At 33.3% G+C, this 26,639-nt stretch overlaps 1 protein-coding gene across 1 annotated transcript; it reads right to left on the reverse strand.

Moving 5' to 3' along the window:
• Positions 1-1,343: 1,343 nt before the first annotated feature.
• Positions 1,344-26,639, reverse strand: LOC147070149 (dietary and metabolic glutamate transporter-like). The gene is made up of 8 exons (XM_085949443.1): positions 26,368-26,639; positions 18,213-18,397; positions 16,982-17,221; positions 15,461-15,670; positions 14,172-14,327; positions 7,970-8,186; positions 6,698-6,936; positions 1,344-4,556 (listed from the first exon to the last, which is right to left on the reverse strand). The coding sequence occupies exons 1-8, from the start codon at positions 26,399-26,401 to the stop codon at positions 4,326-4,328; spliced, it is 1,512 nt and encodes a 503-aa protein (XP_085805569.1). The 5' UTR covers positions 26,402-26,639; the 3' UTR covers positions 1,344-4,325.

Genomic DNA, 26,639 nt, shown 5'->3' on the forward strand with positions numbered 1-26,639 from the left:
AGGTGGACAGTCTGCGCAGTAAAAAAGAAGCACTAATGGAGGAAGTCAATTTTCTGAGAGCCAACATGAAATCGCCGAACAGGGCTATGGATTCCGGTAAGATACAATTGCCGCCTCGGGTTCGTCCTCGTCTCCATCACGCAGCTCATCTCAAACACTCAATTGGAGACTGTTACAACTGTACAAATAATCAAAAATGAATAGATAATTCATTTTTAATGATTATTCTTGATTATTTCTGTCGTAAGATAGCAAAACATGATATGTCCGTTTTTTTTGGTGAATTGAGTAATGTATACCTTCAGACTCGTCTCAGTGAGATCTACAAGATATAAAAATATGGAATGTCTGGCAGTGGCGAAGGGTGGAGGTAGGCTGTTAAGATTCGCTATAAATAGTACCTACATATCGTCGGCTTACTATGCAAACCTTCTATGTCTGTTTAAGAAAAAAGTTAGAAAAACTCAGGAGAGAGTTAAAACGTATTATTTATTGAAATTCTTTTATAAATGAAATAGTTTTAAATTTATGATACTTATGTCAAAAAAAAGTGCACTTTAAATATTATTGTAGAAAAACTTTTCTATTTATAAAAGAAATGTAATAAATAATATGTCTGATTTCTCTCCTGAACTTTTTTCTAAAACAGACATAGAAGGTTTGCATAGTAAGCGGGCGATATTAAACTTTGTCAGTCACAATTTACAGCTGGTGTTAGTTAGTTTTTAAAATTCAATTAAACCCTTCGAAAACCATGCCATAAAGCCATAATAGATAATAGTCAAAAATATTCGTCTTTCTATAAAATATCTAATAGTATGCAATTAAATCATACACTTTGGATATTTTATAGATAGATTAATATATATTTTTTTTAAATGAACCTGCAATATTTGTAATATGTGTTCTTAATCCAACGAAAACAAATAAGCATGAATGAAAAAATTTGTACAATTTTGTCATATCGCCCAAAATATACCAAAACTATTATGGTTTGGTCAGGCAGTTCAAAATTGCTCTTCTGAACGGACATATCATGTTTTGCCATCTTACTAGAGATTTATAATTAGAATATTTAGGTAGTATGTATACACCTATTACAAATTGACATTTTTTGTCCAGTGTTGCTATAAATGATTATTTCTCTCTATTTGTTTGTAAATACTACATGAATCTTTGTTATCGTAATAAACGAGGTGTTGAGGATTCAACGAGTACCTGAGGATACCTCCCAGACCCGATAATCTAAATTAGGATGGAGGTGGGGAAACTCCACGCACTCAAAACATAGAGGTTATTGTAAAATTAATACTTTCTGTTTCATAATAAATACACCGGTAATTCTATCAAAATTGATTTTTATTACAATGGTAACATGAATATAATTTTTAATAATTTATTTCATTAACAGCTATTTGTACAATACTTTATAATTTCAACTTGAATATCAAGAAGATAGTAATAATTTGTAGGTATGGCATGGTAATATTGAACAAAATGAATAATTATTGTATCTGACTGGACCACTATTTTAGACAAAAATATTGGATCTTCTGTGTGAACTGTGATACGACATAATGTAATACATAAAATTTACTTGGGTACATGTAATGTTGCAAATTGTGTGACGTCATTTATGGACGATCACCACTAGAGTTGAGTTGGAAATACTGTCACCAGTTTGTGTAGTCAAGTTTCGACATAGAACTACCCATACTCAGTACGTGTGGCCCAATGAACTTGTTCGAACGCATGCAATGAGATCACTGCTACTCACTAGTTCAATAATATTGACATTAAATTCGCGCAAACGAGATAGCATAATACACGTATATCGAGCCGTGATACACTCAACTGTCATTGGCGCCATTGTTCTCTCTTTCTCCCCAGTTGTAAAGTTGGTATAGTGAAGGACAGGAATGATGACAAGTTCGTTTTATAGTAATAATATGGAGTTAGTTTTAGTTTCAGTTGAGTATGGACTTATGTCGAGTTGACGTTAGTCTTAAGTCCCGGAATAGGTACTAGTGGTCGCGTTTATCTGGTTTCGTCATGTCGAGTTTCTCGATTTTTAGTGTTATAACTTATAAACTGAATTCAAATTTTATGCGTGATTGTGTAAATGGATAAAAATTATATAAACAATTTGTGTAAAAATGGCTTCTAAAAAGTCAAGTACGCGAAACGCTCTATATAATATCCCAAATACTAGTAAGTATTTTGGAACGAGTTTCGATACTAAGTATTTTTTTATACTAGTAGTAAGTATATTTCGTCTTCAAAATCGACCAGTTTTCCTTTAATCACCACTTAAGCAAGAAATTGTAAATCCTACATTATAGCGAATAATCTCAAAATCACTCCTTATGTAATAAGTAATTCGTTTTTCACTTTAGACAATAATAAACTATCTTACCCTAATAATAACATGACTCCCGATTGACAAAGCATTTTAAATGTATATTTTGGGAATTAAATTATCACACTATACTATACATTTGGATACAATCTTCACACTTGATTACTTAATTATTAACAAGTAATAAAATGCACTTACAGTAAATCAGAACTGTGGTAACGGTATTATAATATGTGTTGAAGTGGAACAATTATTTAACTTTGAACATTTGTGCATAATATGCAGTTTCTTTTAAGCGCAGCAATAAGGCTGGGCAAATATGATGAATATTGTTACAGTATTTATATCAAGAACATTGCATGGTTTTCTCTTTCTGCTTCTCTGGCCAAGTCTAGATTTTTGTCTCATGCTAAGTGGTTTATAGCAATGACGAAGGAGGTAGACTGCTCCGACATACTTAGTGCACACTAAACTCTGTTAGTCAAATGTTTTTGTTTTCATTGAACTAAGACTACAATGTGTAGATAGCGTTTGTTAGTTTTTAAAATTCAAATAAACTCTGCCTAATCTAAGCCACAGTAGATAATTATCTATAAAATATCTAAAACTATGCCATTAAGCCATACTAAATATTATCGATTATGGTTTGGTTTATTTTTGTCGGATCGCCCATAACATACCTAAACTATTATGGTTTGGTTAGCTAGGGTTTAATTGAATTTTAAAAACTCATTAGCACCATCTACAAATTGTGTTCTTAGTTCAAAGAGAACAAGTTAAGTGTGCACTATTTATGTAGAATCTTAACAGTTTACCTCCACCCCTCGCCACTGGTAGTATATTCTCTGGGACCAATCATATTCTCCCAAGCTTAACTTCAAACACTATTGTATATAATATCGTCTCTGTTCTGGCAGAACACACTAACTGGAGAATACTAGTTTTGAGTAATTTGACTTTGAAATGGTCTATTATGTGAGTTTGAGGGTGGAAGGAAGTCCGCAGACAAGTGCAATGTGTCAATAGTAGCTAAGTTACAGTTAAGAAAACCTAGAAATAAGTACATCTTAATAACTAATCTTAAAGTGCATTGCAAACCTAAAATTTGCAACAATATAAATATTTTACAATCAGTAAACTCGTCCGTGCGAACCTACATATGAGCATTTCCGCAGGCCGAAGGAATGCTTACGTGTCGGGTTTCATTCGTCGGATCACAGGAATTAACAAGTAAATAGTGCATTTCTGCCACTGTGTCGTGAGAAATCCATTGTTTGATTGATAACATTTGTGTCATAGTCAAATTTCGCAGAGAAAATTCTAGGAAGCAATCCACAGTGTGGGAACAAAACAACAGTAATTAACCCACGCCGTCGATAGCATTTCCTTTGTCTCCTTTCAATATAAAAACAAATGTTACAATCCAACAATGGACTAGTACCTTAAAATCGTTCAACCTAATCACACGCTTCTCGCTTCGACGTAAAATAATTTTCATTACAAACACAATCTTCGTAAATCTTATTTATAAACTTCGCATTGTAAGAAACTGTAATTTGAACTTGTATTTTGTTGTTAAGGGATAATAAATTTGGGGCTACTTTAATACGCATCATAACCTTCTGATTCTATTCATTACCTACCCCTCCAACCCTTACCTCAAGTTTATTAAGTAATCGTAAAAAGGATGACTTTAAAATAAAGACTGTTTATTTTTTAAGAAGGTTTCCAGATGGTAAAGTTTGAAATAAGAAACATTTTGGTATAACTAACTCAATATGTCATTTTTTCGAATTAGTGTCTTCTGCCAGAACAGTGACGATATTATATTTTACAACTGAAGATATTTGATAGAAATTGGTTTTAGTGACCCTGGTTTCAAATACTAAGAGTTCACCAGTCGCTAAAACCATTTATCACAAAACTCTAGTTAATTAAAAGAATTAAAATATTAAATCTCTGCTTATTAAAGTCTAGATATCTTTATATGTCTGTTATCCTCATTTTCTGTTTTCTCCGTCTCGTTGTCATTTTCAACATTTGATTTGTTGTGTTTATAGTTGGGCGGGTAGCCATTCTTCTCATCATCATTCCACCATTGCTCTTCTCCTTGCGCGAACAATACGTACACCATATTTGTGACGAAGAATACCCCGAGGACTATCCAGAAAACTGTCTGCCATTGTTTTCTCGTTTGCTGAAATTAAAATTATTTGATTGTAAGTGCCAAGTAAGTGCCGGGAGGTTTTGTATGGCGGCAAGTCAGAGGCTGCGAATTTTTTAGCTAAAATAAACCTTATTATTTTTTTTTTTATTTATATTGAAATTTTATAATAAACATTCACCAATCATATGCTAAATGTCTCATTATTGGACCGGTATTCTTCCGAATTTTAAATTATTCAAAACAAACGCCTGAGACTGGCATTCTGTCTTCAAAGACAGGCGAATAAGTTCGCGCTTTTTCTATGGCCGGCACTGTACGCCCGGCCATATCCACGAACATGTTCGCTTTGGCACAGAACCGGCTACTCCCGTAGACTAATTATAATTTGGTCACAAACAAGGTATATATATGTACATAGAGAAATAGGTTAGTGGCAGATTATCTATCAATGACAGATCAAAATGATCTCGGACATTGATGATAGATTGTGGGACTGTGCAGTTGTCGAAGAACTAAAAAATATTTTACAACCTTTATCATTGTGTTCATAATAAATTTAAATATTTCTATTCTAATTTCAGACTTAATTATTTAGATTAGAGAATATAAACCCATGGTGGCCGCGCAGTTTAAGCGTTGGACTATCACACCGTGTGTCTCAGGTTCGAGTCCTGAGTCTAGCAAGTACACACATTGTTTTTCAATTTATGTGTGAGTCAGGGTATGGACCTAATAGGTTGAGCAAGTGGCTGACATCCATTTCTCGTAAAAACAAAATCTGTTAATACAAACCTCTACTCTGTGGAGGCCCATATGATCCTATTAGGATCGGACATGGTCGAAGAAGAAGAAGAAGATTCTAATTAATTTAAGTTTTGTACTATTCCATTCAAGACGTGTTTTACGACAGGGATTTCGCCTTTCAGCATCTTCAGGCACCATGCGCACCCATAAATGGCAAATACATACTGACAATGAACACAGTTAATTCTCATTTAAGTATATAACAAATTAATACAATAAAATAACATGAAAACCTTATAGCGCCTGAACTCGTGCATGGATTTACTTGCAGCAATAGTATGTATTTTAAACTATCACAATAATAACTGTTTACAACTGTTTACACGTAAAAGAGCTGACTGTCTCGCCAATCTCATTCATCAAGAGTAAACGAGACGAGATGTTGTCATTTTATAGTGCTATTTGACAGGTCGTGAAAATCGGTTAACCTCAAAATGGGTCTGCGAGGTGTAGTTTGTTTTTTACTGGCAGGTTCGCCACTATCGTTCTACTGCGCAGGCGCAGATATAGAACAAATCCCAACTGTCGCGTGAAAATTCAGAAACTTCCGAACTTTTATAATTCATGCATGCAATCTTGGAACTTGCATGATAATACATGTTTACATGTGCATTTTCTTGTTATGGCCACGATAATACGTACCGTCAGCAGTAAATCAATGCACGTGTAAACGGGGTATTATTACGTACTTACTAAGTAAAGGAGCAAGTATAAAAATTATTTTGGAAATTTGAAGTGAGTATCTAATGTATCTACTGCGGGTTTTTACAAATACTTAAATTTCCAAAAATGGTCAAACTCCTGTACTTGGTTTTAAAGTTTTCGCGGTCTTTTGTTGCACTAATTTGTCATATCAACGAGATTTAATTGTATCCGTCATCAGTGTGCAATTATCATTGGTAAGTGCACATAGTGCCTGAAGACATATGACTCAAATGAATCAGAGCAAAACTTTAATCAAATAAAATTTTAATTCTAATTGCATCGAGTATTTAGGTCGGCAGTATTAATTTTTTAAATATTTCTATTGGGCACTAGATGTCACTATTATAAAATATATAAAATTAATGTAATATCCATAAAATATTGTAATTATTTTGACAGCATTTATATCCAATTTGTTTTTTTTGTTTGATAATATTTACCCCTTCAAATACTAAAACACTAATAGGAATATTAAAATAATACCTAATATGTTTTATTAAACTAGTAATACTCGATCATTTGAGAAAAATTTCTAATTTACAGAATGTTAAAAACAGTTATGTAGAATTTACGATTGATTATAAGATCTATTTTATTCCTTCAATCTTCCGGTCCATACCTATCATTATTCAGCATTGAGAATCTGGATATTAAATACTTACATCCGGAGCAAGGAGTCCCACCAAATAAGGTGTCACAATGCCAGAGAGCGCACCAATTCCATTAATAAGTGCTGTCGCAGTCCCTGCATAATTTGGGGTTATGTCCAAAGCATTCACTTTCATTCCGCAGTAGTATGATCCCATCAGCCCCATGCCGATTGTGAACATCAAAACTGACATGATTGGATCGCAGCCCGCGTAACTAGCAATTACAATAAATATCCCTGGACCCATTGAAGCTGAAATAGTAATTATGTTTATTATAGCCAAAGACCTTACGAAGGCTCAAAACAACTGTATATTAAGATTCGAGAACAGATGTTTGCGATGGATACTGGGTGTGCGGTAGTATGACTAGCTAGCAACCTCCCATTACGTTGAAAGTGAAGAGGCGACGTTGGACCTGGCTCGGCCACATGCTGTGGATACCAGAAGAGAACTTCAACCTGGCTTCCTTGCTCTTCATGCCAACCGGACTCCAGCGTATTAGTAGGCCGCTAAATACTATCTATACTCTATAGAGTGTATACAACGGAGCTACCGGATGCTGGTATGACCTGGAATGATGCAAGATGACTGGCGAGTGACAGAGATTCTTGGAGGCGCCGCATTATGTCCATATGCTCTCCAGCTAAGGGGCGAACATGGCCGAAGAAGAAGAAATCCTCCACAATAATAAATAAAGAATCAACAATGTTGATCCCATTATGCTATCTACCATTTTCATTGTTTTTAAAAGAACAAATCATCCTATGACTGTTCCTATAGCGTTCTAAAAGCTACCTCGATTTGAATTGATTGATGTTCCGGATATGTCTCAAATAATACAATGTTTTATATTATCATTATATTATAATATTAACAGTGGCACCTATGAATGAAAACTAAAACTAAAACTATTTGGTAAGCATACTTTGTCCACTACTGTAGAAATCTGCAAGGTTTTAAATAAAATTTCATTCACCCAAATACCTAAATATAATGTGTATTATAGTTTATTGTCGAAAGCTGGTAACAACATAGATTTTAGGGTTGAAAATACTGCAATATTTATGTTGCCAGAAGGTTTTTATTCTTGATTATTTTTCTCAAATTATGATTGAAGAAGAGTTCGGTACTTTCTGATGAAGCGGCTGAATCATTTGATTCAAATAAAACCGCCACTGCCTTCATTTAATTTAATGTGAGATCGCTGTTGTACCTACATATAAATTTAATTAGGAATGTTTAGGTTAGAATAAAATCTATAGAGGGGACAAGAATTTTTTTTACCTATGGTGGTGAAAATTTTCCTCGCATTCTTGATGGATATCCACTGTCTCCTTATGCAGAGATCACACAATGCCCCAAAGAAGAAGGAGCTGATCCACATTACAAAGTATGGAAGTGCAGCCAGAAAACCAGTGTTTTTTATGTTAAACTTTAGCACGTCTGTCATGTACTTTGGCAGGTCTGTCACCATGGTGAAGTAACCCCAATCATGACCAATCTGTAAAATAAATTTGTTATTAAATAATTAAGAAGAATTAATTGTCCTCCCTCTACCTAACAAAGAGGATTAAAAACTTTCTACTCACTCCGAATTGCTCACTAAATTTACTGTTGGGAATAAAAATCAAAACGAGCATCAAAAATTGCACATTGTCGGCACTATTTCCAGAAAAAATTATGAAACTATTGCCCGGTTGCCGGGCAATGTATGACCTGACATCATTGCTGGGTATGTGAGGCCGATGTATTTTGTGCGTACACGTGACATATTATTATCTAAGCACGTGACGAGATAAAGCAGTAATGGCGACAATGAAGTTTCTGCATTTATATGAGGGGTATAGAAGCAAAGGCAGCAATCTTGGAAAAATTGGCAAAATAGGGGGGACATGCTCGTCGAAGGTCAAAATTGAGTTTTTATTGTATTTTCAAACCATGATCCTAAACACTTCTTAAACGTTGTAGATAATCTATTTATATAATTTTGAAGCCTTATTATCCTTTATAATTATTTTAAACATTTGATGACTGCATGAAGTATTTTTGTTACATAAAATAGTATTCTTTTAAACCTCTCGCTCTAATGTTTTAGAATATAGTCATATTTCGGTACAGAACTGTGCAGTGGTGTTAAAATTTTTTACATTTATTAATTTTTAAACGCATTTATAAAACCATTAGTATAATTTATTACGAGATAATTTTTGTAAAATATTCACGATAAAAAATTATTTTGATAATCTCTGTGATCCCAAATTTGACAAGAATTAGGCATTTTATTATTCAAAAAATCGGCAAGATTAACACATTTGAAGATGATTCTAAAGATATTTATTATAAGCTATGTCTTTGACCATTCAAGTGTGATAAAAATCTTATGGATAATGATTGCTTTATAATAATTATTGACCTAAGAATAAGGTAGTGTTTTTTTGAAATACGCCATTTCTTTTGTCATTCCCTAGTGTTAAGCTTCAACATACGGCCGTAGCCATAAAATAACAAACTATAATTAAAGTAAGGAGTAAAATGATGTTAACGCGCGTATTTGAACATGTACCTAACCGAATTTTTTTTAATTTTTTTTTAAACGGTACATATTCAAACACGCGCGTCAATATCATTTTACTCCCTACTTCAATTATAGTTTGTTAATTTATGGCTACGGCCGTATGTTGTAGCTTAACTACTGGGGAATGACAAAAGAAATGGCGTATTTCAAAAAAACACTACCTTATTCTTAGGTCAATAATTATTATAAAGCAATCATTATTCATAAGATGTTTATCACACTTGAATGGTCAAAGACATATCTTATAATAAATATCTTTAGAATCATCTTGAAATGTGTAAATCTTGCCGATTTTTTGAATAATAAAATGCCTAATTCTTGTCAAATTTGGGATCACAGAGATTATCAATATAATTTTTTATCGTGAATATTTTACAAAAATTATCTCGTAATAAATTATGCTAATGGTTTTATAAATACGTTTAAAAATTAATACATGTAAAAAATCTTAACACCACTGCACAGTTATGTACCGAAATATGACTATATTCTAAAACATTAGAGCGAGAGGTTTAAAAGTATACTATTTTATATAACAAAAATACTTCATGCAGTCATCAAATGTTTAAAATAAGTATAAAGGATAATAAGGCTTCAAAATTATATAAATAGATCATCTACAACGTTTAAGGAGTGTCCAGGATCATCGTTTGAATATACAATAAAAACTCAATTTTGACCTTCGACGAGCATGTCCCCCCTTATTATGCACATGGTAAAACAATATTTTTATTAGACATTAAATTTAAATTTCATGACTTATTTATGACTCTATTAGTTATTCTGCCATCTAGCTTATATTCTTACCCTATTTAGCATATTTTTATGAATGACGGATGGCAACACTGATATGAACTGTTCTAAATTAAGGTGAGTCGGGGTAAGTGTAACTTTGGGGTAAGTGTAGCTACTAAGATATCTCAGTATCTACTACAAATTGGATGATGCCATCTTGGAAAGGTGATAGCAAAGTCACCGATTTATAAAAATAATCAGAAATGGTGTCGATACCATGTTTTTTGATGTGACTACATGGATTATTCTCCAGACGACATTTTGAAGTCGACGAGTGAGATGGTAGCTGAGACGATGGTAGGAGTCGGGGTAAGTGTGACATAGAATTTAATGAGATGAATTTCAACCTGGTTCATGATGAAAAGGTATGTTTTAAACAGTTGAAAACTTTACCATATGATCTAGAATATCATTACAATTAATATGTACAGAAGGAACCCACTGTATATCTTACTGTAATACGACATTTTAATATTTTTTGATTACTAGTCAGTTTGTTAACTTTTGTATAGATTTTCAACAAAAATGATCTCTATCAATTTTTTTGGGGTAAGTTTGTCATACTAATGTATGTAGAGCTAGTAATTCCCGAAACAAAAATGACGTTTTTATTAGGTAGGTACTTAATTATTTAATGTGGTTATCTCAGCAACAGGAGTGGTAGGTAAATCAATCAAAGGCTTTTGAAGATTAACTTATAATTTTATTCGTCTCGAAAGAGCACAAATACAAAGTATACAATACAGGAATGCAGAGTAACCCTAAAAATAGTCAGTACTTACATGACAAAGACGTAAGCACTTACAGTAAAATCAAAATGATAAAGAGGTTTGTCGATTGTGTGCGGCGTGAGAATAAGTGTACGAAAGAATGAGTTAAATTTGAATTGTTATAATAGCTTCACCAAGAATTAACAGGGTAAAACATTACTTTTTTAGCTCGAAACAGTGAGCATTAACAAACAGTTGATGAAATTTAATATACCTAACATGATTATTTTCGTATTATTACAAAATTAAATAACAATTAGCAAAAATTAAATATGGATACAAATAGAGAGTAAAATATAAAAGAAAAAATAATATTTAATACACAAAAACATTAAATCTCTAGTAACATTTTGGGTCTCATTCTCGAATCATTTTTTCGTTTTTACTGTACTTACAATTCAAGTTAAGTGCTTACTTACAAAACTATGTATTCTAACTTAATTATGCCTTATTAACTTATGCCTAGAATATTTTAACCAGAGATATTTGTTTTGAAAATTATTTCGCCTCTTCGTCCAGTTAATGGTTGAGGCAATGTGCAAATGACATCCTCTTCTTTCACTTCGTAAATGTCTTCTACTCTTGGAAATGAAAACATAGCTTCGTTTTCGAGCAAACTTTGTCGGAATTCTGTCATCTTGCTCAAGTTTTATTATAACTCCGACAAAATGACAATCCATTTTCCAATCTCTAACATTTCTGAATTAGATGCAACTGCAGTATCATCAAACTGATCAAACATTGATATATTAAGCATATTAATTGAAGGATCGTTTTCCTCATCGCCGAGCAAATCATTAATATAGTCTTGCATATTAGGTATCTTCGCTTTCGTCACTTGATGTCCATGACAAATCTTCTTCCGATGACATGGGTTCGTGTTTTTTTTTAGTTTTGGTGTACTTTTATCGGTTTCAATACCTTCTTCTGCGTGTTAGTTTTGTCTTGCAATGGCTTTATTTTCTTTTCTATTGGGACGTTATTTTTCATTCGCTCTATAACATCATAACATGTAATCACGTCTGCTCCTGGGGCAACCATTTTTCTCTTATTCTTTATAGGTGCCTTACTACTGATAGAATTCAGCAAAAGTGTTGCAAACAAAGTTTTTTTATATATTTTCTGCAGGAAACTTTTGTAACAGTGGCATTTCTATTAAACAGTCGGTAACTTCTTTATTTGGTAATTTAACAACTCTGCAATCCAGAATTATAGGCTTAGAATAACATTTTTGAGTCGAACAGTCCCCATACAAATTGACGTTTTTTTTCTTCTTCAGAAAATTCGATTTATAGCGATTTTTGCGAATTCGAAATCAAATTTTCAGACTCCCTTGGATTTCGAATTATCTAGGTTATACTGGTATACAAATTCTTACATATAAACATTCTATTTCAATTACGAACATTTTCGATCTTCGATACTTCGATCGATATAAATAATGCGTCATTTCATGTTCCATCACTAGATAAAATATTGACTTTGCAAATTCATATAAAATATATGGGGGAAGTGTGACAATATACAAAGGGACACTTACCCCACGTGTTTACTTTCGTGGGGGAAGTGTGTCTACTTGATTAAAAGTTTCAAATGCTTATAATTCACTAAAACGATAACACAACGTGAAGCAGCGTATCAAAACACATATACTCACCAATTTTTACTACCACAATGTGCAGATTTCCGTGTTTAAAAAAATAGTTTAGTAACAGCTACCATCTCACTCGTCGACTTCAAAATGTCATCTGGTGGTAATCCATATAATCACCTCAAAAAACATGGTAGGTATCGACACCATTTCTGATTATTTTTATAAATCGGTGACTTTGCTATCACCTTTCCATAGATGGCATCATCCAATTTGTAGTAGATACTGAGATATCTTAGTAGCTACACTTACCCCAAAGATACACTTACTCCGACTCACCTTACATAATGATTTAATTAATTGATTACCTACTTCCACTTTAGTATGCACTTATTTTTTGTTTAATAACTTCATATAGGAATTAATTTCAATAATTTGATAAGAGAATGTACCTATACTACAGTTTACTGATTACAGTGATTACAAACTCATGTTTATTTAATTGTATTCATAATAGAGTTTTTTATTTCTAATATCTTATTTTGAAATGAAAAACGAATTCCGTTGGCCACAGTAATAATAATAATTGAAAAATACATTGTATTGTCATTTTATATCTGCTGTCACGCCTGTCACTACGATGTTGTTGTTGCTAGGGGTGAGATAGACCGGCAGCAGGTCAAACCGAGACACACGTATGGACCAGAGTGAGAAGTAAATAGATTTGTTTGGGAATTATTGGCGTATAATTTAGATTGTGTTCGATATATCGACCAAAACCATGCTGCTGACTATTGATTCTAAGCAAATCAGCGCTCGAAATGGAAAAGTTTACGAACCGGAGCGCTCGACAGTTTTCTGAAGAACAATACATAGTTATCATAGTTAGAAGACATAGTTATCAAATTTTATGTGTATTTCATAAAAATCAGTGTGTTAGATTTTCTATTATATGGCCTATCTAGCTCAGACGGTCAAATTATTTTTTCTACGAGACGGAGCGATAATTTTACCGATTTCACGAACAGGAACGGCGCTCCGGTACGTTCTGTTCCATTTCGAGCCCTGAAGCAAATAAACACAGTTGAAACTGGAACCAAGTAAAATTACTAGAGTTGATAAGATTTTGGATTATAAGCATAAAATACATAATTTTCACTAATTAATCATATCTGTGAATCAACATTTCTGTGCAATGTCACAGTTAAGATTTAAACAAAATAAGGATTGAACATACATAATTTTGAAAAACAGAATTCTGAGAAAATATATTATAACCAATAGAAAAAATCTTTTTGAAAAATGTAAGACACCCGACAGGAATCGAACCTGCATCTCTTGGGGTTACGCGCCCCGTCCGCGCATTGTCCACTTTGCTACGCGGTGACAATATACTAATGACGACAAATTTTAACTATTGGCCTTTTAATACCTGCTCATCGGCGTTCTTCCAAATCAAGCTACTATTGGCAATCGGTTTTTGTTTAATAAATCGGACGGGGCGTAAACCCAAGAGATGCAGGTTCGATTCCTGCCTGGTGTCTTACTTTTTTCAAAAAGATTTTTTCTATCGGTTATAATATATTTTTTCAGAAGTTTTTTTCAAAATTATGTATGTTCAATAATTAGAATGGTACATTCTTAAATCTTGTGAATTATTCGTTGAATAAAAGAAATGGTTAATTAAAAATAAATATTAGTATCTCAAAATAAAGGTAGGATTAACAATATTTTGATAGAGTTGAGGTCACTCACCGCTGCAATGATAATGGCCCAAAGTGCAGTGGAAGATAACAAAGGTCTCCACGGCACTGGTTTTGTTGTCTTCTTCAATATGGCTTTCTCTAGATATTCTTTCTCTTTGTCTGATATGTAAGGATGCGATCTGGGATCACTGTACACCAACAATGTCTGTTCATGAAATATAAAATAATATTGCTATAGATTATAAATCAAATAATTGCTTTCGTATTATGGTGAAATGCTTTTAAGAATAAATCTACCTAATCTCGTGTCCGGAAAATTGTACGTATGCAGTTCGCCGTATCACTCTTCATCGTGAAATTTAATGTTGTATCGGAAATATATGGTCGTATATTAAAAACCGTTCAACCTCTTTGGATCGTATAGTACCCACTGAGATAAAATTCATGTCTAAATCAAATACGGTTCCTGTCGGCTTACATGAAGCCAGCGGCAAACAAATTTTGATAGCCGATATACTGGATTATTTTATAAGTTAGTTTTTCATTCTTGAACTCATGAATTTTGCTAAAATCGGCTATGAAATTGAATTAATGTTCACATTGAATCTAATAAAATTGGAGACCGTATAGTATACGGTCATCTCTTTCCGATAGAAAGCTCACGGCAAACTGTGCCACGGTGAATGTTTAAAGCGTCAATGACATTGAGCTACTTTACAAGCTGCTTGTTGGCGAATTTACAATCTGACTGTAACAAGCAGATTGTAAAGAATCTACCGAGAAAAGTTGAAATCCGGTCAACTTTACACGCTACACGCCGGCGTGTGGGCCTACTTCGTCTGCGCAGTAGAGCGGAGTAACGACCTCCCGGTAAAAAACGATCTACGTTCTGTCGAAATAGTCGCTAGCTTGTTGGCTTCTCAGCGAATGGAAAGTTTTGTGTGTCATCATCATAATCGCAGTGGCTGAATCGCCCGCTTTTAAATTCGCCAACAAACAGCTTGTAAAGTAGCTCAATGTCATTGACGCATTACGTACAAGTTATATGTAACCACCTAACCTACCTAGGATATTTCAAATTAAATTTGTAATAATTCTTATCAATATACGATTTTTCGGAAAATCAGTGAAGTACAGATGTATCCAAAATATGATTTTTTTAAGTTAATTCATTGTTTGTGTCAATTCTATCAAAAACCTGAAAATTCATAGACCTCAAACGGTTAAAAAATGTTAAATTACGTTTTCCTGAAAGTATTCACTGGCTCTCAAATATAAAATTAAAAGACTTAAAATTTTCAAATTGATTAATAAATATATGTAATAATAATTATTTACCCAAAACACAAACCAGATGACCCCAACTGTTCCGAAAATATAGAAAACTTTCGGCCAATTCCCATCCTCTTTCATCACTAGGCCTGAAACTATAGTGCCCATTATATTGCCGATTTGGGCACCGCCAAATATAAGAGATCCCATTCTGCCCCTTTCATCTTTGGGCACCCATCGTGACATTAGAGCAGCCAGAGCCGGTGATGTTGGACCCTAGAAACATAAAAGCTTTTTAATCGACATAATATTATTATAAAACCTTCCACTCATGTTTCTTTTCAAGTAGATAGCCACGAGACGATTTCAACTGAACATTGGGTGTACTTTTTTTATTTCATAAACTAACACGTGGATTAGTTAACTCGCGGACGGTTGATTAAGACAGAGATTTTAACAATAATTACATCTTCAACACAATATTTTAACAGTCCAATTAATAGATATTACCAGGGAACTCAGAAATAATGGAAACTGAAATACCTAACGGGTGTGGAGTAACTAGAAATAACAGGCAACCGATCTCGAGTGTGGAAGAATATGGAATAAACTTAAACACGTGTCAAAAATACGCTTGTCATTCATTCTAACAACTGCATTTGTGATATATTTGATGGTTGCAACACACACTATTGCAAGTCTATAATGTGTGGTTCATTTTCGAAGGACACTCACGCATTCAAAACCCTGCGTCAAAATGTTGTATATTGGGGTATAGCCTATCTAAATTATATTATTAATCTGTTCTGTTGATACTACATTACCTGGCACGTGGATCAAGGAATAAACTTCATAGTTCCGGGAAAAGGGTTAGGTCTGAATTTTTTTACATTATTTTAACGAAAACACGCTGTTATAGAATAAATCTTGCATAGAAAAAAGTTCTTTATAACATTATTTATTTATCGTAAAAATATTGAACTATCTACGTATTTATATTATTATAAAGGTACGAAACTATTGGTTAATTTATAAATGATATCATTATTACAAGATCATCACATTAGTATTACAATCTGACTGGACTGTATCTTATACACTGGACACCAGCTCTGTGTCACACATAGAGGTATTAAATAAAAAGAGGGTCACGGAATCGGCTTTCTCATACAACTGAATGAAGCAGGCCAACAATAACCGACAAATTGCGAGAAATGGCAACACGATAAAAAAAAATGCAGGGCATCACGGAGGATTTACTTTGGTCATTATAACGTACCCATATAATATAATTTTAACGTGGAAATTTTGCCGCATATTGATTACCAGCCTGCCTCACCATACTTTCATATAACCTGCCGCCCCTAGGTGTCACACTTGTTCACTCGCAAGATCGTAAGTAAGTATGGTATAATCACTAAAATAGAAAGCATTCCAATAAATATATTTACTCCAGCACAAAAATAATAATTTAAGATATGCTTCGATTTAGTAGACTAAAAAGTAATATTTGACAAAAATTTGCCGACCTAACTCAAGCGTCGCACATGTTAGTTGATGAAGTGGACAGCAGTCTTGATTCCTTACCTCCGCAAGTCCTTCAACAATCCTTGTTGCTATAAGAGCCCCCGCTCCTCCTGCATCCACAATCGCAGGAGTAGCTAGCGTCAATATGGCCGTTATCAAGATGCCAAATCCCAGGGTGTGTTTGGCACCATACTTCTCGGCAATCATCCCCGCTGGCACATGAGTCAGCACGTAGCCATAGTAAAACGAACTTAGTATAATTCCCTGGGTGTATTCGTCCCAGGGGTACTGTCCGTGTATCTGCAAATAATCATTGTAGGTATTTGATTTAGTAATTTATTATTTCACTTCTGCTGACCATGCTGACCTATTCTGATAATATTGTTAAGCGAAATCTACAATCGGTGAACCGTATTCTTATTTTTTTACCACCATTACAAAATGAAATGTTGTACGGGCTTAGACTGCATTTCTTTGGCCACATAGACAGAAGAAAATACTCAAATTTTTTCAGATAGGTAAGGTACACCATTTTCAAATACGTCAAAACAAACATCCAGGTCGCCTACTCTATGGTCTGAAAAAGGTAAGTGCTACGGCCCTCTCCATCGCTTCAACAATTCGGACGGCGGAGTGCAGGGATCGCTTGAGAGATTTAACGAAGATATTTAAAGGTAGATCCTAAACAGTATATTAAAACCCAGTCGAACCACAGCTGGTCTTAATCGGACGTATTACGAGGTGCAAATGGGTAACGTGAGGTGTATGTACTATTTAGCCATGGAAATGTCTCAGGAGTGAGTAGTCAATAGTTTTTGATGTCCCCGCTCACTCAAGTATGATTTTACTAAGTTTAATTCTGCATGGTGCTCATGGTAGAGAAGAGTAATGAATGGTGGCAAAAACTTCAAAAGTTTGCATCGATATAAAAGCGGTACGCATCTAGTTATTTTTTATCCACTATATCGTTTTTTTTTTAATTAATTTGTAATTGGATCTTTAAAACATAAATTATGTTATATGCGGGGACTATTTCGGTTTAATTATTACTCCGCAAGATGTCTGTCCAATAGCATGTCAGATTCATAAAAAAATGCGATGGCTCGTTAAATAGCATGATATTAATTCTGGGACAGAAATCTTCCTGCATCGGATTGCAATTTTAAACACAACATTGCTAAATAATTATGATTTAAGAGTCTTAGAAAGTAAATCAATCCAATGAATACTTATGACTATTATGTGCATCTTCACATGTTGTTTTAATATCACCTAGTGTTACGTGACTCACTGTATTATTGGGCTTGTTTCCTTCATTGAGATCTTCGCAGGCGTCTGGGTCTATCGCATGTCCATGTTGAACTTTGGTTACCATCTGGGTAATGGCGATGTTTAAGCAGACCCTCAGTGTATAGCCGACTGCTATACAGAGGAATCCCATTATTCCAACAACCCATCTTTGTTGTATGACAAATACTGGAACAAAAGTTTATAGAGATCTGGTAAATGAATGAAATGAGGATAGTACAGGTGACATATAATTAAAAATGTGAGTTAGTATTATTATATCGACCAGTATAAGTTGTCCGCTGAGTGATGGCGCCACATGCTAACATTTGACATAGCATTAAATATTTTTTATATCTACTGTTATGAACTTAGTTCTAAATTCGAACACCTGACGATTTATGACAGTATATCTTATAGTAGTTTCTACATTACCACATATCCAGACTGGCTATATTCAAGCCGTGGCACTTAAATGCTGCTTATCAATATGGTAGTGCTAATTATTGATAATCTTTGTATGGAATGCGGTAACCTGTTCGCAATAAATGAAGATTTTAAATTGTATATTTCGTTCAAATTATTACCATTTATTTCAATAATTATGCAACAATTAGTTCGACAAACACTTTAGAACTAGCACTACCATCGAAGTTTACAGTTTCGTGTCACGGTCTGACACTCTTCCCAAATACATAAGGATATACAGATTTTATTTCCAACATATATATGTAGATATATAAAATCATTTTCATAGCAACCGTATATACTTTCAGGGTTTGAAATGAATCGAAACGGACCGGAACACAACTCCGGTAGATAAAATTTCTGAGATCGTTAAATACGAAATTTGTCGGACGCATGGTAATTAAAAATAATAATGACATTTTATCATAAACCCCTATTTCTATTTACTTTGATTTAAAGATTTTTATGTCATTATTTTTTTACATTTCAGAATTTGTATTCTTATATTTTGAATTTATATATTTATATTGCTGTTAAACAAATACTGTCTATATTATCGCTTACAACTTTTAAAATAATAATGAAGAGGTAATGGGAAGGCGGCAAAAAAATTCTCATTCTTACGACATAATATACTATCAAAAATCTTTTTATTATCTATTCTTCTTTTATCTGGCATTGTTAAGCGATACCTACCGTAATTTTCTATAAATATGCATGTTACTGCATTTTTAATTCAAGGTACATAGGTATGTAACAAAAAGATCGAACACACTCTAATGTTTTCAGCATAATATCGAACGCTCCGGTTCGTAAAATTCTCTATTTCGAGCGCTGACTTTTCTTAACAAAAACAGTTTTATCAGCATTATAGCACCTGTATACATGCGTGGATTTACTGGCACCAATAGTGTGTGAATTAAACTATCGCGATAATAACTGTTTACACGTTAAAGTGCTGACTGTCTCGCCAATCTCATTCTTCAAGCGAAAGTGTTGTCATTGTATGATGCTATTTCACTGGTTTTGAAAATTGGTAAACGTCAAAATGCTTTGCACGGTGTAGTTTGTTTTTATCCTGCGGGTCCGCCACTATTCTGCTTCGCAGGTGCAGATATCGCACAAGTTCCGCGTGAAAATTCAGAAGCTGCTGAATCTTTTTGGTGATGCACCCAATCTTGCAACTTGCACGATAATACGTGTTTACACGTGCATTTTCTTGTTATGGCCGCGATAATACATGCAACAAGTACACAGCAGCAAATCCATGCACGTGTAAACGGGGTATTATATTTTCTATCTGGATCTCATTATAATAGTTTTATACGTTTTTATTGCCATAACAAAATGCAAAACATTGTCAAAAAATAATACTTACAATTTATGAAATCGTAAATTTTTATTTTGGTTTAATTACCCAACCACTACATTAAGTCGACTTAATTAGTTAATTGCCACAATAATGACAAGAAGACAGGATTAAATAGATATCGTTGCTAAAATCATAAAGTAATCAGTAGGTCATTAGCATAAACTGCGATTCTTCCAGTAAAATTTATTGCCTTTTCTTTAATAAATTGTGGTACCTCAGTTGAGGCATGGTCTAAAAAGATCGTGGCTAGGCGATGCGCGGATTGTGCAAATGACGCGTGCCGAACGAAATATAATTTGTCATATAAATCCAACATGCGTCCATTTAATGTTCTGTTTATTGTTCTATTAGTAACAATAATAATATATTCATTGGCACGTTTTCTTTTTCAAGTAAATGGGTAACTTTTTTTAGACATCTTTACACGAATTAAGAACTAATACCCCCGTTGCCATCACGAAACAAATTGACGTGTTCACAGAGTTCACTCTCCGATTGCCAGCAAGTCCAAAATTTCGTCGCACCTATAGTTGAAAATATTTGCCGTTTCACTGAAGTACCGTCTTAAATAATAATTTTAAAAATGTCAAAAACATAAATAAACTAGCATATTATGTACAATTACAATATTATATTATAGTGTAACCCATAGGCATTTCGTTACATTCTAATAGACGACAGAAAACTATTCGCCGTGATTTCATTTTAAGCGAGTTGTGTATTTGAAAAAGAACAGAATGATGTTCTCTGATCTCATGCGGTTGCCACTGTTTTATTAAATGTATGCACAATTTTTACATTCTTACAGAAACAATAATTATTAATTACAGGTAATGTTTGAGACTTCCACGGTTGCTTTTTATCGTAATGATTGAAAAAAGGGATAAGTACACGCGGTGGAAACCCAAAGGTATTATCTATTACGATAATAATTACAAACGTCATGGATTTATAATGTTTTAATATCAACGAACAAACTAGAGATTTCATGTATTAGCAATACCTACCTTGATTCATGATTTACTGGCGTATGCATATAACTGCAAATTTGAATGCATAAACCTAATTTGAATCTGTCGAATAGTGACGTCACGTCGCTGACGTAATACGCGTCATGCCGTGGCTAATGTTACCAACTTTTAAATTTAAATTTCCCGATAATTAATTTAAAATTTTGAAATTGTGAATAGGTGTAAAAATGTGCAAACGGTACCATATAAATTTAATAATTATAAATGAATAATTATCATGAACTTTATAAAATTTATTTGTTATAAAATCATACTTATTTTATACTTCTTAATGCACAAAATGATAAATTATACCCAGTAAATATTTACATAATATGGCAATACAGCTTCGCGGACTCATTGACAACATTACATACATCTCCATCGATCCACGATCTGTATACATTTTTACAAGCATTTAGCAACAGCATGAATTCGATTATAGCACAACGGCACGTTTCAAGTCTCCTACTAAACGCTTGTTGTGATCAACTCATTTTAGACGTATATTAAAGTGACACTGACAGCTCGCGCAGATCGCCGCCATTTTAAGTTTGGTGCGCATTCCTGTACGCATCTTCGTGACGTATGCATTTTTTATAGTTTTCTTATTTGGCCGATACACCGCTTACTGCATTGAATGCGGTTCAAAAGTGTATGTATACGGCAGTTAGTTTATAAAAATTGTACATTTTATTTCTGTTCCTATAATTATACGTAAACCAACTTATTTCTTCAAATCAATGTGGCTTTTCTATGAAAACACAGCGATGTAATTTTTACAATCTATGTTTAAAAACTCATCCAAAGAATTAAATTCCTGGCAAAACATAACTATTGCTATATCTATGGTGGTTTATCGCATATCTAAATAAATGCAAGGAGGTCTCCAAATAGGGACGCACCAAGCGGGAGTGTTAGGGGTACGAAACACCTGAGCGATAGGATTTAGGGGCCAGCCAAAGTACAAAAAGAATATTTTTAATGATATGTATATTATAAAAATCTATTTTGAAAAAAAATTGCGACACCCGACAGGACTTGAGCCTATAACCTGTAATAATTGGTACCTACCATGATTTAATACACACACAGATAGCCCACATTATTAACGCAATTTGATAAGCATTTCATGTAAGAACCACCTTCTGGTTATATTCATTGTAATTAAGTAGGGTGCCCGTAGCTTAGTTGGAAAAGCACACTGGCGCGAATCCAGTGTAATAGTTTATTATACTCAATTACAAATAACACTAAACAAGAACACATAATAGTCGCCTGCGGCACATTTCTATTTTATGTCATTAAATATTCATTTATAAATGCTTCTGTGCGCCATCGATACAATATATCTATCGATTTAAGACGCTTTACATTATAATTCAGAATGTTAGATTATTTAATATGTAAAATATGTCAATTTTATAAAGACAATAAAATATTTTTTCAACTTTTCTTTGACTTCTGTCATATTTCAAGTAAAAAATAGTTTTTATTTGGGGGGACGGTAATTTTGAGATGGCACCCGAGCGGCAGCCACCCTTGGCGCGTTCCTGTCTCCAATTATGCCACAGCCTCGGGCATCCACGAATCTGAAACCGCGGCTGCTTTAAATTATATTTCTTTAGTTGATAAAATCATGTAACTATTCATTTTGTCAAAAATCATATAAAATATAGTTCCATAATTGCAAAATTTCCTATCTTTGGATTTTAGGATTATGAGATAGAGCGGAATCCCGAGATTGAAAACCCTATCTAAGCCAATATGATGGTGAAAAGTATATACCTACGCTGTATGCTATCCGAAAACAATGCTTCTACGTCATTTAGGCACAAACATCATATTGAATAAAAAATATTAGCTTCATTGGATAAGTAGGTATTTTTTGTCAATATTTATTTTGAATCCAAAACATACCATAGGTAAATAAACTTGTTTTGAATGAAAAAAATTAAACGCGAGCCTCAATTTTAATTTAACTAATTTAGGTAATTTTTAAAAACAAGTTTTTCCTCTTCCGCAAAATCAACATTTTAAATATTAATTCAATATCCAGATACACTACACACCAGGGATGGCAAACCTTTTTACTAACGCGTGCCAAATTTTCCCAAATAATACTTTTCGACTGTCTGACGTGCCAAGCACAGTTTTTAACAGTTTTCTAAAAAAATAGTTTTTCAGAATTCCATTAAAAAGTTTAAAAATTACAATTGAGTTCTTGATATTCTATGTTTCACCGTATTTCTAGCCAAATGCATATCTTTTATTCTTTGAATATTGCTGTCTTGTTTTCAAAATTCTCAAAGAGATCGTGGAAGCATTTGAACCACTCTTCTTTCATATTATATTCTCCATCACTGAACGGTTTTGATCCAAAATAACAGTCAGTTATTATATTTAAATGAATGCCGGTAATTAATTTCATAAGGTTTGTTGATTGAATATTTTTATTTTTAATTGCCCGATCCTAAGAACCGACCTATACAATTGTATCTTGAAAATGATTTGCCTGCTATTTTATATACAATGCGATTTGTCATGTATGCATTAATTTCGTCATCATTATTATTTAATATTATATAATATAGGTAATTATATATTAATTTGTAAAACTTTTTCATAAAAAAACCTTTTTTAAATAGGTATAATATATAAAATAGTAATTTCTTTTCTTTTCAAGATAAAACATTCGCGTGCCATGCAAAATCATGTCGCATGCCATAGGTTCGCGACCCCTGCTATACACCATACATACATACCTAATGAGCAATAATGACATAAGTCGATGTTTGAATGTATTCTTGGTTACTATAAAATCATAGGGCGCCATAAACACTGCTCTTATCACGAGGAAAAATTACAATAGTAAGTGTCGAAAGACGTTCCGTGATATTATCATGGTACACAGTGGTGTATACGTATATAAAAAAGTTCTGGAGCGTTAATTAATTTTAATTTAATAATAATTAGTACTGACACAAAAACACACTTGTATTATATAATTTGACGTCGATGACAGATGAGCAAATCAAATGAAAATATCGCTGTTGTCGTTCGCATTACGCACATTAATAAATAAATTATACGGGTATATTAAAATAATATTGTGATGGTTCATTAAAATAACGGGAGGCATTTTGAAAATCATAAAAAAGATTTATAGAAAGGTTTTAGCTATTTTGGAAGACTTCATTTTCCTTGGCACTAATAAAAATGATGACGGGATTAGTTACCAACTTTATAAGAGGACTGAATATATTTTTCTGTTATTTTACATGAGCACGTTCCTAAGGAATTGTGTCGCTAGATTTCAAAATCAGCCAAGTCCATAATAGATGAATAGGAAAAAAACAGCTTTTTATTTTCTCAAATACACAGTCACAAAAAAGTGCATAAAAAATAATTATTTTATGATTTGTGTCAAAGTCTACAAATTTTAGGATGATATCAGAAACAAACTAGTTGCTCAGTAAATCGGGTTTACATAAGGGGTCCGTAACCTTTTAAGACTTATGGTCCGCATTCGATTATTAGTTGTAATAGTAGGGTCGTAGTATTTAATTATGAGAAGGATAGTGTAACTTTCAATTTATTTGTATTATTAAATACAGAAAATGACACCAAATCGAATAATATTATTGAGTAGAAATAACAATAATAGATTAAAAACTAAACTGTTAATATGACAGTAGCGAATGGTGGAGGTAGGCTGTTAAGATCCGCCATAAATAATACACATTAAACTGTGTTAGCCATACGTATTTGTTTTTATTGAACTAAGACTACAATTTACAGATGGTGTTGGTTAGTTTTTAAAAATCAATTAAACTCTGCCTAACAACACCATAATAGTTTTGGTATACTTTTGGCGATACGACGAAATTGTGCACGGTTTTTCATTCATACTTATTTATTAAATTCATGGCCCCCACAAGGGGGGGGGCTGACAGGGCTCTAGCCTGGGAGCCCGGGCATAGAGGGGGACCCGGTGTGTCAGAATGACTAGTTATGTAAGATGTACACCAGAAATTTTCTGCTAGTTAAAAAAATCGTCTGTGGCGCTATTTTACTTGAAGATGTTAACATTTGCATACATGTGGCTATGTGATGCAATTCGATGTGATATTATGATTGATATAATTAAATGATATTTCACATGTGGAATTTTTGTTTAATTATTTTAAGTATTTCCTAAAAAGGCTATTTATCAAATATATTGAAGAGCTCATGTTACCTGACTACCATAAAATATGGTCGCGATGCATCATAATTGAACGCCGAGTGCGCCGACAACTCAATAATTCATTTGGGTTTATATGAAAGTACGAAAAATCGCTAAAAAATACACTGAACAACCTTCATTTTACCCTGAAGTTCTATTAAGTATACCATTTAGGGAACACTAAAGTGTAGTTAGAGCTTCACACTTGCATTACCCTTAACGATAGGTATGGGGGCCCGCCAAAACTCCTGGCCTGGGGGCCCGTTTCAGGATGTGGGGGGCATGATTATATTACACATAATTATTGTTTGTTCATTTTTTAAATTCATTAAGCCCTGCCTAAACCAAACTATAATAAATAAAAAATAGTATTCTATCTACAAAATATCAATAGTTATGTCAGCGCTCGAAATGGAAAAGTTTACGAACCGGAGCGCTCGACAAATTTCTGAAGATATTTACATAGTCATCAAGTTGTATGTGTATTTTATAAAAATAAGTGTGTCAGATTTTCTATTCTATGGCCTATCTAGCTTAGATGGTCAACATATTTTTTCCACGAGACGGAGCGATAATTTTACGAATTTCACAAGCCGAAACGGCGCTCCGGTGCATTCCGTTCCATTTCGAGCCCTGGTTATGTATGACTTAATTGCATAATTTTAGATATTTTATAGATAGACGAGTATTTTTTGATTATTATTAATTATGGCTTGGCTCTCGCAGGGTTTAATTGAATTTTAAAAACTAACCAACACCATCAACAGTATTATTTATTTCAATGAAAACAAATACGTATGCCCTATTTATGACGGATCTTAACAGCCTACCTCCACCGTTTGCCTCTGCATGACCCTCAACCCATTGTATCAATTACCAGGACTCAAAAAATGTTGTGATTTTGATACAGCCAGCGGAATTATTCTATTCGATAATATACTCCGCTTCACTGATGGGCGTAAAATACACACATTAAGATAGAACTAATCCAACATTTAAACATTGCTTAAATTTTAACGTCAAGAAAGTAATTAATATACTTGTTACAATAAAAATATTTTGATAAGTAAAATATACGTACATTTTGAGAGAGCGAGTCGCCATCCAACCAACATTTTGAAATTATTGTCTCACTTATAATTTTAAAAATAAATATATAATTTTAAATTTAAACTAACAATTTGTTTTGCTACCCATTATAAACATATTTAAGATCATAATTAATATTAATAACAATAATACTGTTTAAGGCAAATGATATTTTAATAACATTTATAATCACTCTGTTGAACAACTTCTAAATAACAAATTAAATAGATACTAAACACTAACACTGCGAAAATGTGTTGAAAA

This window comes from Rhyacophila brunnea, unplaced genomic scaffold (assembly GCF_057557595.1).
Source record: "Rhyacophila brunnea isolate RB1 unplaced genomic scaffold, BYU_Rbru_1.0 scaffold_22, whole genome shotgun sequence".
NCBI lineage: Eukaryota > Metazoa > Arthropoda > Insecta > Trichoptera > Rhyacophilidae > Rhyacophila > Rhyacophila brunnea.